This window comes from Chrysemys picta, chromosome 12 (assembly GCF_011386835.1).
Source record: "Chrysemys picta bellii isolate R12L10 chromosome 12, ASM1138683v2, whole genome shotgun sequence".
Classification (NCBI taxonomy): domain Eukaryota; kingdom Metazoa; phylum Chordata; order Testudines; family Emydidae; genus Chrysemys; species Chrysemys picta.
This window is the reverse complement of record NC_088802.1, coordinates 20095492-20113490: the sequence shown is the minus strand read 5'-3', so window position 1 is coordinate 20113490 and position 17999 is coordinate 20095492. Positions and strand designations below refer to the sequence as shown.

Genomic DNA, 17999 nt, shown 5'->3' with positions numbered 1-17999 from the left:
GCTTTTCTATGCATCTTTTTCCTGCCAGTACCATGGTCATAGATACTGTAACCCCACACCTCAAGCTGGGCTGGTACTGCAATTATCCCCGGTTATGCTGTGTAATATGTGCCATGGGTGAAATCTGGGAGTCAAGAAAGCAAGGTACTATTCCTGACTCAGTGTGACCTTGAAAAAGCCATGTAGTTCTGTACCTCAGTTTCCACAGCTGTAAAATGGGGATAATGGTACCTTGTAAAGTGGCTTGTTATCTTTCTGGTAAACTTAAGTATTTAAAATCTTCACAGTGCTCTGAGACTATTGACAGCTTTCTGTACATGCTCACAAGTAAAGCCAAATGCATCGCCTTGTCACACTGAGAGCTGATTTTTACACCATCTAAGGGCCTGTGTACACTGGCAAACTTTTCCGATTAAACTAATGTAACCAAGGAAAAATTGACAAAAGCAAAGTTGCCAAAGCGTGTCTACATTTGCTCCCTCTGTCGACAGTCCGTGTCCACTTTTGGGGCGTCTTCTGTCTGTGTGTTTCACTCTCTGCATCTGAAGAAGTGAGCTGTAGCCCACGAAAGCTTATGCTGAAATAAATGTGTTAGTCTCTAAGGTGCCACAAGTACTCCTGTTCTTTTAGCAACTTATCAGTGCTTTGTGCATTCACAGAGCAGCTGCATACGGTAGAGCATCACTTCTGGACTAGGGAAACAAGCACTAACTGGTGGGATCGGATTGTCATGCAGGTATGGGATGATGACCAGTGGGTACAGAACTTTAGAATGCATAAAGCAACCTTCATGGAGCTATGTGCTTAGCTGGCCCCCGACCTGCGGTGCAAGGACAGCAGATTGAGAGCTGCCCTTCCAGTAGAGAAGCGTGTTGCAATCGTTGTGTAGAAGCTGGTGAATCCAGACTGCTACTGGTTAGTCGCAAATCAATTTGGAGTAGAAAAGTCCACTGTTGGGGCTGTATTACTCCAAGTGTGCAGGGCAATAAATCACATCCTGCTGCATAGGACCATGACTCTGGGAAATGTGCATGCAATAGTGGATGGCTTTGCAGAGATGGGTTTCCCTAACTGTGGCAGGGGGATTGATGGCACACACATTCCAATTTTAGCGCCAGACCACCTTGCCTCTGAATACATCAGTAGGAAGGGTTACTTCTCCATGGTGTTGCAGCTGCTTGTGGATCACTGGGGGCGTTTCACGGACATCAAGGCAGGCCTGCCTGGAAAGATGCATGATGCACACATCTTCAGGAACAGGGGCCTGTACAGAAAGCTGCAGGTGGGGACTTTCTTTCCAGACCACAAGTTTACAGTGGGGGATGTGGAAATGCCCATAGTAATCCTGGGAGACCCGGCTTACCCCTTACAGCCCTGGCTCATGAAACCTTACACAGGGCACCGGGACAGCAGAAAGGAGCGTTTTAACAACAGGCTGAACAGGTGCTGCATGGTCGTCGAATGTGCCTTTGGCCGTTTGAAAGCTCGGTGGAGGTGTTTAAATGGCAGGATAGACCTTACCGAGGATAATATTCCCGTGGTCATAGCTGCGTGCTGCACTTTGCATAATCTGTGTGACTCTAAGGGTGAAATGTTTGCTCAGGTGTGGAGCACTGAGGCAGAGCACTGGGCTGCACAGTTTGAACAGTCATATTCTAGGGCTGTCAGAGGAGCCCAGAGGGCTGCTATTAACATCAGAGAAGCTTTGAGGAACCACTTTGACAATGAGGGGCATAAAAACGTCTGCTTTGGAGTTGCTTCCCTGTTGCATCCATGTACAATTTGGGGGCCCTAGGTCCATGCAATGCAATGCTTTAGGAACCTGTTCCCGAGAGTGAATTGATTGCTATACAGTTTGTAGAACACAGAATAAAAATGCTGTGCCATTCAATACCTTAGCCTTTATTTATTGTTAAAAAGGGTAAAACCTCACAACTGTGTGTAGCTCCAGCTATCATTGTGCAAGCTGTGAGAGGGGGTGGAGTGATGGGGTAACTCAGGAGTGCTGTGGAATGAAAAGGAATGTGTGGGCATAGAGGGGGGTAGGGTTGGCAAAGAACTGTGCATCTGCTGCAGAGGCGCTCAAACTCGGATCTTCTCAGTCTGTAGCTGTATCAGAGACTTGAGCAACTCTGTCTGATCCTCCATAACTTTTATCATCTGCTTTATTCCCCACCTTTAAAATGGGAATAATGATACTGACCTTCTCTACAAAGTGTTTTGAGAGCCATCAGTGAAAAATGCTGCATAAGAGCAAGGTCTTATTATTATCATCTATCCTCCCATTTTTTGTTTCTCTCCTGGCTTTCTTTTAATGTTATGGATAAGACGTCAGAACTCTGTAAACTCCCCTGTGAGGAAAATGTAATAGGGATGAGACCAAACAACAAACAGCACAAAAGGATGGGAAATGGTAAAGCTCTAAATGGCCTACAGCAGAATTGGAGACCATTTCATTGTATAAATGCAACTGGAACCACCAGAGGGTGAATTTGCACCTAATGCCTATCAAAGTATGAAATGCTTCACCAGATACTTGCAAACTCTGGGGAATGCAGCTTTCATCAGTACGGCTAACTTGTTCTCTGCGTACTCTAGCTTCACATGCAGATAAATCCTTATTCCCAGCTACAAACCTCTTGTGCTGAGTAGGGTGAAGGCTGTTAAGGAGACACACACACAGGCATACACTGGGATCTCTAATGCAGCCTCTACTTTTGTCCTTAATGTTAAAATAAAGGTTAACACTCTGTAAGTGACTGCTCTTTGTGTGTAATGTGGACCTACCGGTCTTTATTGAGCCAAATACTTATGTATTTACTCACGTCAATCCAATGCACTAAGCGTGTAATCTGACCTGAGTGGAATAGTAACGCACCCTCGACCGGTAGATATCTGTTTATTTAAGGGTGTCTCTCTTTCTAAGTATTCCTGTGCCCCTCATAAACCTCCTCACACACACCCATGTCCCTGTAGTCTGGCTCACCACACCAGACTATCTTATGCCCCTTTTCCCCTATAGCTCCACTCACAACCCCATATTCTTCTATAATATGACTCAACACCCACATATCTCCCTATAGTCCAGATCAGGGATCGACAACCTTTGGCGCGCGGCCCGCCAGAGTAAGCACCCAGGCGGGTCCGGCCTGTTTGTTTACCTGCCGCATCCGCAGGTTCGGCCGAGCGCGGCTCCCACTGGCCGCAGTTCTCTGCTCCAGGCCAATGGGGGCTGCGGGAAGCCACAGCCAGCACATCCCTCGGCCCGTGCCACTTCCCGCAGCCTCCATTGGCCTGGGATGGTGAACCGCAGCTAGTGGGAGCTGTGATCGGCCGAACCTTCGGACGCGGCAGGTAAACAAACCAGCCCGGCCCGCCTGGGTGCTTACCCTGGTGGGGCCGCGGGCCAAAGGTTGCTGATCCCTGGTCCAGATAATCATTCCTCATGCCCACTCACCTCTCAGCTCCCCCTGCCCTTATATCCTTCTCCATATAGCCCCACTCATTCCCTCTGCCTCCCCATAACCCTATTCCCTCCTATATCCCCACCCCTTTGCACCCGTTGCCCCCCACGTTCCTTCCAGTTGTCAATCACAGACCTCATTCTGGAGCTTTAGGACATCTTTTAGCCACTGAGCGACTTGAAGATAAGGACCAAGACCTCAGCCTCGACTCACTATTCTATGGGTAAGCAGTGCCAAGAGTGTAGGACAGGTTTGATGTGCTTGTGGTGCTTTGTGTGGCTAAGGAGATGCACTGTAGCAATATGAACTAGTTGGAGTTTCTTAAGAGCTGATGGCTTCAGTCCTAGGTATAGTGTATATTGACATTCAGCACTATCCATCCTCCATTGCTCCACCCACCAACTATTCATATGCCCCCCAACTTCTGCATATATTTGCTTAACATACTGGCTGAAGATGTTTGTCCCCCTCTAGGACCTGAAACACATAAAGAAGTTTGTGGTTTTGCTACAGCTTCAAAACTAGTAGATGTAGAGCAGTGTTTTCAAAATTGCCTATGGGTTTGGTGCCTAAAGATGCAGAAAGGAACCTAGCAGGCTTTTAAAAAGTGCCTAATCAAGTTAGGGCCCAGATTTGTAAAGTATTTAGTCATCTAGCCCCAGATTTGTAAAGGTAATTAGTCATGGCTGTTCTCAGCAACTAATTGACGCAAGTAGCTTATATTGCCAATCAAAAGTATAATTATCATCACACATACCACACATGGAGAGGGGGCAGGTCCAGACTTAAGTGTGGTCATGGAAAGAGTCAAATATGGCCAGAGATATGTGTGGGTGTAATAAGATAAGGGTATAGAAGATCTGAATATTTGTCCTGGAACTTGGGTGTGCTGGCTTCCCGAGACAGCAGACTGAACCGGGACCTTCCTTTTGATGTGCTCCACTGACTGATTTCTTCTATCTGTGTAGCCACCTAAGGGAAGAACCTGTGACAATAAATAAATTCTAGAGTTGCAATAATCAACCAGACTACGATGGTCTGCAGTTTACTGGAGTTGTTTTAATGGTAATACTGGCAACACAGCTGAAGACAATAAGCTAGATCCTCAGATATTGCAAATAATTGACTTCAGTTGAATGACATCCATTTACATCAGCTCAGGACATGGCCCAAAGGAGTCAGAAATTTACTCAGTGGCTCAGATAGAAAGAACTCAGTTTACAAGACAGCTTTACCCTCAGAAATTTGAAGTTCCCTGTATTAATTTATGAATACTGTATTTTTTATATTTATGTTTATTGGAAGTGTGGGAGGGGAGGGTTACCATATCTTGACTGGATTATTGTCATGTCTACTGTAGGCATAGATTGAGTTAATTCCAAATAAGGAGGACCATCAGGAAATGCACCCAGGAAGGGAAGGAAGTGGAACCAGATACACCCCTCCCAGCCAACACTAAAGACACAATGCAAGAGCCATTCACACTGATGCTCTTGCCCCCAACCCCCTGTGGAACTCACTAGATTGGTTTGGGGCAGCAGATCCAAGCACATGAGCAGAGAGAACAAAGAACTTCATCTGGGTTTCAAAAGACAGGACCTCAAAGATGGCAGAGGGAGCAAAGGTGAACCCAGACTGCAAATATTAGGGGACTGGGGTAAAATAGGCCTGACTAGGATGGAAGGTAATGTAAGCATGCTGGTAGACCTTTTGTTGTTTTAAAACCTGTTTTCACTAATGGTATGTTTTGTTCCTACTGTTAAGATTAAAAAAGACTTGGGTCACTCTATTCACCACTGGTCACAGATTCCCAAAAGGAAGATCTGCAGGTGCCAGAATGCAGCTGGACCCGCTGGGTAAGCATGGTCAATACACATGGTACTATAACCAAGGGTTTGGAATTTGGGGGTTCCACCCCAAGTGCGATGACAACATGAAGCCTGCGACCTGAGGAGATGCACTCAGAGAGCCCAGAGAAAGGTTCATTCCAAAGTTGGATGGGAGCATGGCTACAACTCAAGGAGGACAGATGCATGATGCATTAGCTGAAAAGGAAGATCAAATCTAAGATTCAGTCTCTGGTTGCATGGCTAATGCACATAGTATTGGCTGCATGACAGACAAATGGATTGGCACAGAGCCTTAGGTAGGGTGTGTAAGTAGGAATGGGAGGGGAAGTCTGGTGTGCACCTATATTTGGGTCTGCCTGAAACTACCGTTATAGAGTGTTTTTTCAAACTTCCAAGGGAATTTGCATGTCCAATTTCCATTAATTTCTGAGTCAGAGTGGACAGCATTTAAAATTGGAGCCTATATAACCATGGCCAATCATAGGGGAAATGAGGAAGAGGGTGTATCTGAACTGGGATGGAGATTTGATGTAGGGATATGAAGTAGGGTGGAGATAGCCAAAAAAAATGGGAATTTTTCCTGTGAGAATTTTTGCCACAGAAATTCCCATTGGATGTTTATCTGTTGAGGAAAATAGTTTTCCTGAAGGGCAATCGGAAAATAGAGTAATAGATTCAGTGTTTTTTAAGGCCAGAAAGACTTTTTTAAGGCCAGTATGATTATCTAGTCCGATCTCCTGCATAATAAAGGCCAGAGAAGTACACCCAATCATTTCTGCAGAAAGCCCATATCTTCTAGTTCAGCTACAGGATCTATTTAAAACAGGGCTTTGGAGCTGTGCTCTGGCTCCAGAGCAAGTTCCAGGTAAAAACCTGCAGCTCCACTGCTCTGGAGCTGCTCCGCGCTCCAGCTCCGGGCTTTGCTCCAAAGCCCTGATTTTAAAAAGGCTCAATTTAAAGACTTCAAGAGGCGGAGAATACATCACATCCCTAGGCAAGCTGTTCTAATGCTGGATTATCCTCACTGTCAACAATTTGCTACGTTTCCCCATTTCTGACTGTTTCCTACATTTGTCAGTTAGACAACAGTAAGAATGTGTGGAAAAAGAGCATTTTTTCTCCACTTTCTGACTCTCTCCAACTTTTGTCAATTACCAAAATGTGAGAAAATGTTACAGAGAGAAAGTAACATTTTCACTTGAAAGAGTTAACAGTGTAAACTTGAAAAGTAATTTTTTTAAATGAAAGTGTTCCTTTCTCTTACATTTTTCCATATCTATCTATCTATATATCTATATCTATCTATATATATATATATACACACACACACACACACACACACACACACAGAGAGAGAGAGAGAGAGAGAGAGAGAGAGAGAGTGTGTATTTGGAAATTGAGGTAAAATGCTCACTTTTTACCTATTTTTTCCTTGGAAAGGTATCTAGAAAAAAAATAGGGAAAGTAGGCATTTTACCTCAATTTTCAAACATTTTTACATAGTAAAAATGTTAATTTTGAAACTAGAAATATGGGTAAAAAGTGTCATTAAAATGCAAAATTTCATTGCAAATTATTTTTTCCATGAAAAAGTCACTTTCAGTAAAATCCCATAAAAAAAAATCAAAATATCAGATAGCGAGGAAGGGATTTATGAACCTTTCTGACAAAGACATAACAAGATTTGGTACCCGGAAACTGAGTTTAGATAAATTCAGCCTTGAAATAAGATGCAGTTTCATAGCTGTGCGGATAATTAAATATTGAAACATTGGAATTCACTGGGAACTGGGCAGCTAACTCTCTTGGGCTCCTTTGAAAACCTCAGTGTAATGTATTATTCATGCAAAACGTAGACAGTGCCGCAGTGTTGTTTATTGTGAGAGCTTATCTCATTATGGGGCCTCCGGCCATTTCCCCAAAGGTGCTTGGAAACTGATAATTTACCAGTGAATCTTCCTTCAGCATTTCAGTCATCCTAAAACAGTGAAGGCAAAAGGAAGTCAGACAGCATTCAAAGTAAAAGGGCTGTGTGGTTTTCACAGCATAATTCGTTCCTGGAAAACTCAGCCAAGGGACTGAGGGCATTTCCATGATCTTCCCATATGGGTCTCATCATTCTTTTTAGAGTTCATCGTGAAGCAGGAGGTGAAAAGAGACCTTCATAATTGAAGAGAGAGCTGACTGTGCTAGAATGGTAAATTCCTTTAGATTCTTAGATAAACTGTAACATTTGTACAACTAAAATATCAGCTGACATGGAGATACCAGGATAGATAGCTAGATACTCAGCATTTCACAGGAATGGACTGATAGCGAGGATTTAACTGAATATGATATCATTCAAAGGTATTAATTTCCTCATTCTCTTTCATGTTTTATGAACCTGTGCTGTATTGTAAATTTTCTCTTGATGCATTAGATGGCTTGGATGTCACAGTTTCCTGTTCAAAGTTGGAGTTAAGGGTATCATGGAAAACTATAATGGTACAAACACACAGACACAAAGTCCTTTGTTGTTCACAAACATGTACACATGCACATACATACAAACCCTGTGGAATTCTTTAAAACTGATGTAAATTTGGATTTTTCAGCCCCTCCCAGAGAATATTCAGTAGGGTGTTGTAGAACTGAACCCTATATGGAATACAGGACATGTCTATATTGCTCCCAATGTTATATTCTAACATCTTCTTGTCTTTACCATTCTTCTTGTTTTTGTCATTGCAGGCTGAGCACAGTTTATACAAGAAGAAGATGGGAAATCAAACCACCATGATCAAGTTCCTTCTCCTGGGATTCTCTGATGTTCGGGAGCTGCAGATTTTACACTTTGCAGTGTTTCTAGTGATTTACCTGGCAGCTTTGTTGGGGAACTTTATCATCATCACAGTCGTAGCTGTCGATCACCACCTTCACACCCCCATGTACTTCTTCCTCAGCAACTTATCATTCATAGACCTCCTCTACATCTCTGTCACTGTCCCCAAATCTATGGTCAATTCCCTGTGCAACACTAGAGTGATCTCTCTCCCTGAATGTGCTGGACAATTGTTTTCATTTGTTTCCCTGATCGCTACCGAACTCATTTTCCTCACTATTATGGCATTTGACCGCTATGTTGCTATATGCAAACCTCTGCACTATACAATCACTGTGAATAAGAATCTGTGTCTTAAGTTAGCCTGTGGGTCATGGGCGGGCTGTGGATTGTATTCCGCTTTGCACACTGTAAGTACATTTTCTCTGCCCTTCTGTGGTTCGGTTATCAACCAGTTCTTCTGTGATATCCCCCCACTGCTGAATCTCCGTTGCTCCAAGGACAATATTAGTGAAACTGTGATGATCGCCATTGGTCTTTGTTTGTGTTTCAGCTGTTTTGCTTTAATAGCTGTGTCTTATGTTAAAATCTTCTCTGCCATCCTGAAAATACCTTCCATTCAGGGTCGGCATAAGGTCTTCTCCACTTGTCTGCCCCACCTCATGGTCGTCACTTTATTCCTCAGTACGAGCATTTTTGTCTATATAGTGCCCACCTCCAACTCGCCATCTAAGCAAAACCTGGTGGTGGCTGTTTTCTATACTGTGCTGCCACCACTGATTAACCCTTTCATCTACAGCCTGAGAAACCAAGAGATCAAAAAGGCCCTGGGAAAACTGATTGGGAGAAATTTTCATCCTAACAATAAAATGTCCATCCCTGAAGAAGAGCTCTGTGTAAGCTCAAAAGCTGTGTAAGCTTGTCTCTCTCACCAACAGAAGTTAGTCCAATAAAAGGTATTACCTCACCCACCTTGTCTCTCTAATATCCTGGGACCGACACGGGTACAACAACACTGCAAACAGCCCTTGTAGGTTAGTTTCCAGGATTGTGTCTTCCTCCCGCTTCTCCGACTTCCATCACCATCACCACCCTCACTGGGAGATGGGATAATCCAGTGGCTAGAACAGTGACTTGGGAGACCCTGGATCAGTTCTCTGCTCTGGCACAGAGTTTCTAGCCAAGTCACTTATGGTGACATTTTTAAAGATATTTAGGCACCTCAAGAAGTAGATAGTAACCTGATCAGGCTTTCAAAAGAGCCCAAGAATTCAATGGAAGGTGACTAAGTACCTTTGAAAAATCTATTGATTTTAATGGGCGTGCCTAGATACTTTTGAAAATCTGATTAGGTGCCTATCTACATCTTTAGATATCTTTACTTTTCTTCTTACTCTTAATCTCTGTGGCCAGATTTACAAAGGTATTTAGATGCCTAATGATGCAGAGCAGTGCCTAATGAAATTTACAAAGGTGTCTTTGCAGTTTAGGTGCCTAACTCCCATTGAAAGTAAATCACTTTTTAAATCTGGCTTTCGATGTCTCAGTTCCTCACCTGAAACATGGGGATAATTGTCCTTCTCTACCCCACAGATGTTGTTAGAATAAATACATTAAAGACTGTGAGTTGTGCTAATACTATAATAGTTCTATGGTTGAAGAGAAAAGCTTGAAAATGTGATGCAAAGGCATCCTAACTGTTCAAAAACAGACGGCAAATACGAAGCAAAATATATTATTCTTTCAAAAATCTCATGAATTTTAAGCCAATCTTATGATTCTTTTGGAGCCTGATTCATGAATTGTGAAGACTTGCCCTTGGCAATAATAGTAACTTAGCTAGATCGTTACTGTTGTGTTATACTACACTGTCTACCCATGTTTAACCCCCTGTAGGATAGGATCTGGAAATGAACCTGAAGGAGTTAGGCACATCAGTCCCATTGAAACCAGCCATAATTATTAGAATCTATATGCTATCACGGGTCAGATTTCCAAAAGCACCAAAATGAGCTAGGCAACAAGTCTTATTGAAAGACAATGGGGCTTATACTCCCAACTCACTTAGGCACTTGATAAATGCTACCCTGTCCTACTTTACTTGCATGGAAACAATAGGACTTTTGCCTCTGATTTCAATGGGAACAGGGTCAAGACCCTATGGATACATCTGCATGGAAAAAAAAAAAAAAACCAACAAAAAACCACAGCATTGAATCTCAGAGCCTAGGTCTACAGACTCAGGCTTCTGGGACTTGTGCTATGGTGCTAAATATAGCCATGTAACCATTCCCGCTTGGGCTGGAGCTCAGACTTTGACACCCAAGGAGGGGGATGGGTTTCACAGCCCAAGCAGGAACAGCTACATGGCTATTTTTAGTGGTGCATTGGAATTGGGTAGTATTGCTTTAAATAGTTTGTGGTCACACTAGTGGCGCTCACTGTGTTCTTTGTTTCAGAAGCCACCAGAAGCCAGCCAGAGCAGAATCGTGTGCATGTAGATCGGTCTTGCATAGTGTACCTAATTAGTAGACATTCTTATTTGGAGCTCACCATGCCTGTGTCTTTTGCTCTTTATACAGGTGTAATATAAAGGGCGCAATCACAACTCTCTCTCCGATCATATAGTGAGAGACATGGACCCCTGCCTTCATTCCACAAATCATGCCAGTCCTGATGGCCCATTTCTAACATGTTCTAACATGCGCCTTCATGTTTTCTCCCATGAAACCCTTCAAGCAAGGGAGGAGCTCCCCACCCGCAAAGCCACCTCAGATCCCTTCCTTACATGTTCCCTGCCATGACACTTGAAAAAGCACTTAACAATGGTTAGACAGCGGGTTTGCTGTGGCAGCTCTTTCTCATGCTGATCAGAATAGTCTCGTTGTTTCACATGTCTAATAATAGGCTGGGCAGAATTCTATTTTTATTTTTTTAATAATTTTGATGAATAATATCAGTGTTGATAACGACAGTAGATGTTGAGTTTCAAAGAGCTAAAGTTTTATCACCATTAAAACACACATTGTCTACATTAGAGGTCAAAATATACAAAGTAAATAACTTTACATTAAACTCTGAGAATTTCTCAAGCAGCATTTCTCTTCCTTTGCTTAGCTGTAAATTTTGATTATTATCAATGGAAATATTTTTTATTTGGTTTGTATGTGTTCAGTGAAATCAATGTTTACTGACATTTACCGATGAAATTCTAATCCTTCCAAGCCTAGTCTTAGGGTATGTCTACACCACACTGTAAACCTGGGCTCAGATTCAGGTTTCAGCCCAACCCAGGCCCACCTACTGGAAGTGCTACAGGATCGGAGCCTGAGCCCCACTGCAACTCAAGTCCAAGCCATGTCATTTTGCAGTGTGGATGCAGCTCAAGCCTCAGTCCCGAGTCAGAAGGTCTGCATGGTGCAGCATGGACACGTTAGCATGGCTGTGAGACCTGGGTCCAGCAACTGCAAACCCAGGCTTATGACGCAATGTGGGTCCTCAAACATGGGCTTGGAAATGCCGAGTTCACAAGCCTGGGTCCCACAGACCTGGGTATCCAATGGGGTGTAGTCATACCATTAGATTGGACACTCTGCAGGGCAGGGAATGTCCCTTTGAGATAGGGTCCTGGCCTACAGGAACTAATCGTCATCCTAATACTGCAACCACTGTTGTAACTTGTGATACAGTGACTACTACAACTTTTCCTATCACTATTGAAGAGGAAAGTGGTGCTAAACTAACAAAAAGTACACACAACATGGCTGAAATTCCCTTGCTGTCCCACCCTCACCCTGTTACCCCCTAGTGCGCATTATACAGTATAGCCGCCCCTTTCCCACCCCTCACCCTCTGCTGCCCCCATGCCCATTATACAGAATAGTTGCTCCTTCCCCGCCCCCCACCCTCTGCTGCCCCAGTGCCCATTGTGCAGGCTAGCCACCCCTTTCTCTTGTTAGTGCTGCGGAGAGTTGTTAAAGCTGCTAAATTGTTCCGGCTGCTCAGTGCTGCTGTTCTTGGAGCTCTGGTGTCAGCTGCACGAGCAGAGGACACAGGTTGCCTATTCAGGAGACCTCAATGTTACTCATAAAGAAAGACCACAGGCTCGGTTGGATGGTGAAGGCCCTCGGACAGGTTTATTGTTGATGAAGCCCGTCACCAGCGCCCTGACTCAATGGTTACAAGTTCACTAACACATATATTCCCGTGACAATGGTACCGGCTCAGTCAGGACACCATGGTCCTGTCCTCTAGGCCAACACAAAGATACCCCTCCTGGGATGTCTCCTTTTATACATTGATACAAACAAGTTATGTTTTACACTCCAGATGTTAGTTACCACCCTTGTCCTTGTACCTGCTAGTTCGAACAAAACATCCTCACCCATTATCCTGTCATTCCCTCCTTTTCTTACAAGGGGTCGATCTCTTAAGAATGTGTTTACATATACTTCTTTGAGAGATATGTATGTTTTTGTACCATCCTTTCTGGTCAGGAATATGCTTACTTGGTTAGCTGGCACCTGGTGCATTGCTATTTTGCCAGAGCCAGGCCTACTCTGGTTTCTAGCCTTTGATTCATACTGGTTCTCATGCATAGGGCTCCAGCAAGGCCTACAGCCACCAGCATCCATTATACATTGTGACTCCTTATCTTTGGTACTATCTTACAACCAGTATAAACCTCTCTTTACTATTTGTTACTGTTCTCTGCCATTTCATTTACTGATTAATTTACAGGGCTTTGTAAATAAAGCATGTTTTTTGGGAATTCGCTGTGTCTTTTTGGTTCTCTGTTCTGTGAGATGAGCTGATGAGTTGATTTTTATTGATTTTGTTTTGTTTTATTTTATTTTATGTTTTGTTACTAATAGGAGACCAAACATTTTGAAACAGAAAAAAAATCCTAAAAAATGGTCTTTCATAAATGTGTGGTGTGAGTGTGTAAAAAGTTGTGGACATTTTAATTTTTTAGGTTTTATTTTTTTTGCAATTAATTTTATTATATAATTTTTTTTATTTTAATAGTTGTTTTTTTTTACCTGAGCAGTTTCGGTAAATGAAAAATTGTGCTAACCATTTTGAGAATTATTTTGAATACAATTTCACTTAAATATTGTAAAAAAAAAACAAAAACAAAAAAAACCCCATCATTAGCAATTCAGTACAATGTTTAATAAAAAAAAAGACAAAAATGGGACCATTTCAATGTTCAAATTGAAAACAATGTCTAGATTTTTATTGTATATTGTTGTAATTTTTTTTTCATGTTTTCACCAATTCTACTGAACATAGATGGGAAAACACAAAGCAGAGAACTTTAGCCCCCAGATAATATTGAGAATCCTCCGGGAGGGGAAATTTGCCCTTTTCATTGCAAACACAATTTCCCCATGAAAACTTTTCTCAGAGCCCCCTTCACATCCTTGTTCCTCAGGGTGTAGATCAGTGGATTCATCATGGGGGTTACTATGCTGTAAAGCACCGAGATCAGTCTGTCGTTGTCCAGTGAGTAGCTGGAGATGGGCCGGACGTAGGTGAAGATGGAGCTTCCGTAGTACATCAGGACGATGGTCAGGTGAGATGCGCAGGTGGAGAAAGCTTTGAGTCTCCCCTCTGTGGAGCGTATCTTCAGGATGGTGGAGATGATATAGACATAAGACAGGACTATGCACAGGAACGGGGTCCACCCGATGAAGACCCCGATGGCGAGCAGGATGATCTCATTGAGGGAGGTGTCCCCACAGGAGAGTTTGAGGAGGGGTGGGATGTCACAGAAGAAGTAATTGAGCTGGTTGGCCCCGCAGAAAGGCAGCCGGAAGGTGAAAAATGTGTGCACCACAGAGTTGAGGAAGCCACTGGCCCAGCAGGCACCAGCTAGCTCGAGGCAGACAGCTTTCCTCATGATGACCAAGTAGTGCAAGGGGTTGCATATCGCCACATAGCGGTCATAAGCCATCACAGCCAGGAGGATGCACTCTGTGCCCACAAAGGAGAGGAAAAAATAGAGCTGCATGATGCAGCCTGCATAGCTGATCCTCTTCCTTTCTGCCAACAGGTGCACCAACATCTGGGGGACATTGGTGGTGGTGTAGCAGATGTCCAGGAAAGAGAGGTTTCCCAGGAAGAAGTACATGGGGGTGCGGAGCCGGAGATCTGTGCAGACAATCACGATGATGGAGATGTTCCCCACCAGAGTGCAGAGGTAGGTGACCAAGAAGATGCTAAAGAGCAAGAACTGCAGCTGCTGGAGGTTGGAGAACCCCATGATGATGAATTCAGTTGGGGCAGTTTCATTTGCCATTTCTTCAGAGCTGAGAGGGATGACTCTAAAGGGAATAAATGTAAGGAATGAGGCTAAGGTTCTCACAGCCACCTAAAGGATTTGGATGCCCAGTCCTCATTACAGTTTATGGGAACTGGGCATCTAAATCCCTTAGGTGGCTTTTGGAAATCTCAGATTTAGGTTGTTTGTGAACTTGGACAGAAAATTTTAGGGGATAATTTCATCTTAAATTGTGCAATATAAAGGCAAGAAAGTGTATCTGTGTGTCTCTTCATGTGTGTGTTTGATTGCATGATTGTGTTTGTTACTGTATCTGGTTGTGTGTGTGTGTGTGTGCGCGCATGTGAGAGAGAGAGAGAGTTTTATTTTGTGTGTGTGTTTATATTTGATTGGGTGTATTGTTGTGTATGTTTGCCATTGTGTGTATGATTACAGTAGTGCCTATTTTCTATTTTCTATATATATATGGTTGTGCTGTGTGTGGTGTTGTTTGTGTATGTGATTGTGTATGTGATTCTGTGTGATTGTGGTAGTGTCTCTGTGTTCATTTGTGTATGTATACAGTTATGAATGTTTGCTGATTTGTATTTAGATGTTTGTGTATTCAATTGTGTGTGCCTTTGTGTGATTCTGGTAGCACATGCACATGTGTGTTTCAATGTGTATGTATATGATTGTGTGCGTTATGTGTGTATGTTTTTGTGTGTGTATTTGTGGTAGTGTCAGTGTGTGTGTTTAATTGTGTTTGTGCATGTGTAAGTGCAGTAGTGTATATTTGTGGTTTCTGTGTCTGTATATGTTTGAGCATGTCTGTGCTCTTGTGTGCTTAGCTATTTCTACTCAATACAAATTTGGCTGCAGACCTAAATTCATCATTGATTGAGGAGAGGATAACCCCATCTATAGCTCTGTGAGGAGAGAATGTGGTTTCAATTCTGGTCAGGTCAATACAGTAGGAATCCTGTATCAGAACATTCCCTCTATACAACTCTGGTACTAAATTCATAAAGCTCCACAAAACTCTCCCATCGCTGGTGTGTTTCATACCAACCTTTCCCACTACCACCTCCATGGATTTTCTGTGCCACCTCCGAGCCAGCCAGCACACACCATTTCCTCATCTACATCCCATCTGGGCCCATACCCAGGTACATCACTAACTATGACACACATAAACCTAACAACACTTTTCAGCGGTAGAAGACAGAATCAACTAATTCCCCTTATCTCCTGCTAATCACTCACTCACTCCTATCTAATTTATCTATTGTCATCATCATGACTAGATTAGTCTCTTTCTTTCTTTCCAGGCCTGTCTGTCTATTTCTTGCTCTCTTTCTATGTCCTTCCTGACTGTGGCCACCCCCCACTCTCTCCTCCTCACCTAATTAATATCCCTCTCCCACCCTGCCATAAAGCACCCAAGCCCCAGGACTTTCATACTGCCGCTGAGGTCTTACCTGCATGGACACTTAGTGCACGGCAGCAGTGTTCAGATGGACACTTGTTACACTGCAGGCTAGTGTGGGGTAGATTTACACCCTTCACTAACAGTCCCCTAGTGTGCTTTGATCTAGCCTGCTTTGCAACGGGAGTAGCTCAAAGTGCACTCGGGAGCTATTAGTGTGTGGCAGCAGCATCCAGTCAGATACTTAGTACACCCCAGCTTGCTGCAAACTAAGTGTTCATTTAGACGAGATGTGACACTCATACTTAGTCAAGTTAGGTTGAGTTCACAGGAACCATAGATTTCTTTGGGATGCAGGGACCTGGCAGTCACAAGGGAGGGATGTGAACTGCAGAATATGGGGCTGCCCAGCTGAGCAGAAGCCCAGCTACAATATTTAATATGGCATTGAGAGTTGGCACTGGGGAAAGGGGTGGATTTTTAAAGACAAAGGGTGCCTTTGAAATGGGAGCTGGAGGTCTAACTATCCTTTATGCCTTTAAAAAAATCTCCCCCTATGACTAAGATTTTCAAAGCTGCCCAAAAGATTCTGAATTGCACAATTTAAGTCACCTTAAAGGGACATGATTCTTCCCCACTTTCTGAAAACCAGCCCTCTTTAAGGCATCACACATTAGAAAACTGAAAATTGAGGCATCCAAAATCACTAAGGTCCAAATGATTTCAATGGGTGTTAGGCACCTAGATCTTTTGAAAATCCCATGAGGTGCCTAAATACCTTTAAGGCCAGAATTTTCAAAGGGAGATATGGGCCAGTTTTTTAGTCATCAACATACATACACAACAGTCTGACACAAACAAATCAACAGATATAAGTAGACATTGAATTGCAGAGATGTGGGGCTGGAAGAGATCTCAAGAGGCTATCTAGTCCAGCTCCCGGTGCTGAGGCAGGACCAAGTAAACTTAGATCAGTTGTGACAAGTGTTTGTCCAATCTGTTCTTAAAAATCTCCAGTGACGGGGATTCCACAACCTCCCTAGGTAACCTGTTCCAGAGCTTAACTATCCATAGAGCTGGAAAGTTTTTCTTAATATCTAACCTGAATCTCTCCAGATGTAAACTACACTGATTCCTCCTTGTCCTACTCTTAGTGGACATGGAGAACAATTGATCACCATCCTCTTTGAAACCACCATTCACATATTACACAACATACAAATACAAACACAAGGACATAATGAAATAATGACCCGAAGAAGAGCTCTGTGTAAGCTTGAAAGCTTGTCTCTCTCACCAACAGAAGGTGGTCCAATAAAAGATATTACCTCACCCACCTTGTCTCTATAATGAAATAAGGGTTGTTATGCTCTGGAAAAGGCTTCCAAGGGTGGCAGTGGAATCCCATCACTGGAGGTTTGTAAGATGACGGTGGACAAACATCTGTCAGGGATGGTCTAAGTTTACTGCCTCAGCACAGGGGGTTGGATTTGATGACTTCCCAAGGTCCTTTCCAGAGCTATGATTCTATGACACACACATGAGCACAAAGACACAATCTACAAACACAGATCCTCAGACCTTGTGTGGGATTTTTAAAAGTGCCTAGAAAGACAGAGATACAAGTCTCTGGAGTTTTATGTGACTTGTGCTCCTTACTCACTTGGTTTCTTTGGAAAATCCCCCCCAAAAACAATTAAGCATACACAGATGAACATACATTCACAACAGAATCTCGCACACAAACCTATAGTCAATCACAATGACACACACACACAGATGAGCAGACAAATGCAGTTAGACACACACTTAAGAACACGCAAAAAAAAAAAATGATTAACCCAGGTATATGACCATAAAAACACAATGACACATAGCTGCAAACAGAATCACACAAACCTACAAACAAAATAAAACACACAAATATGATCACACAAACATGATCTCACCCACACAGAACTACAAACACATCCATATAAATTCCAGACAAATACAGTTCTAGACATATACACACAGAGAGAGTAAAGGAAACAGACAAACACATGTACCAAACAAACTGTACGCAAACTCAGACAAACACACACTAACCATATTAAACCAGGTCCCTAAACTGGTATAATTCAGCATAGCCCCTTTGGAGTCAATGGGCCAGATTCCCTGATTGCAT

At 43.0% G+C, this 17999-nt stretch overlaps 2 protein-coding genes across 2 annotated transcripts; one reads left to right on the top strand and one right to left on the bottom strand.

Moving 5' to 3' along the window:
• Positions 1 to 1012: 1012 nt before the first annotated feature.
• Positions 1013 to 9055, top strand: LOC101940988 (olfactory receptor 14A16). The gene is made up of 2 exons (XM_065562954.1): positions 1013 to 1282; positions 8048 to 9055. Exons 1-2 carry the CDS (start codon positions 1013 to 1015, stop codon positions 9053 to 9055), a joined length of 1278 nt encoding a protein of 425 aa, XP_065419026.1.
• Positions 9056 to 13509: 4454 nt separating this feature from the next.
• On the bottom strand, positions 13510 to 14457 carry LOC135974608 (olfactory receptor 5V1-like). The gene has a single exon (XM_065563026.1). It carries the CDS (start codon positions 14440 to 14442, stop codon positions 13510 to 13512), a length of 933 nt encoding a protein of 310 aa, XP_065419098.1. The 5' UTR covers positions 14443 to 14457.
• Positions 14458 to 17999: the final 3542 nt, after the last annotated feature.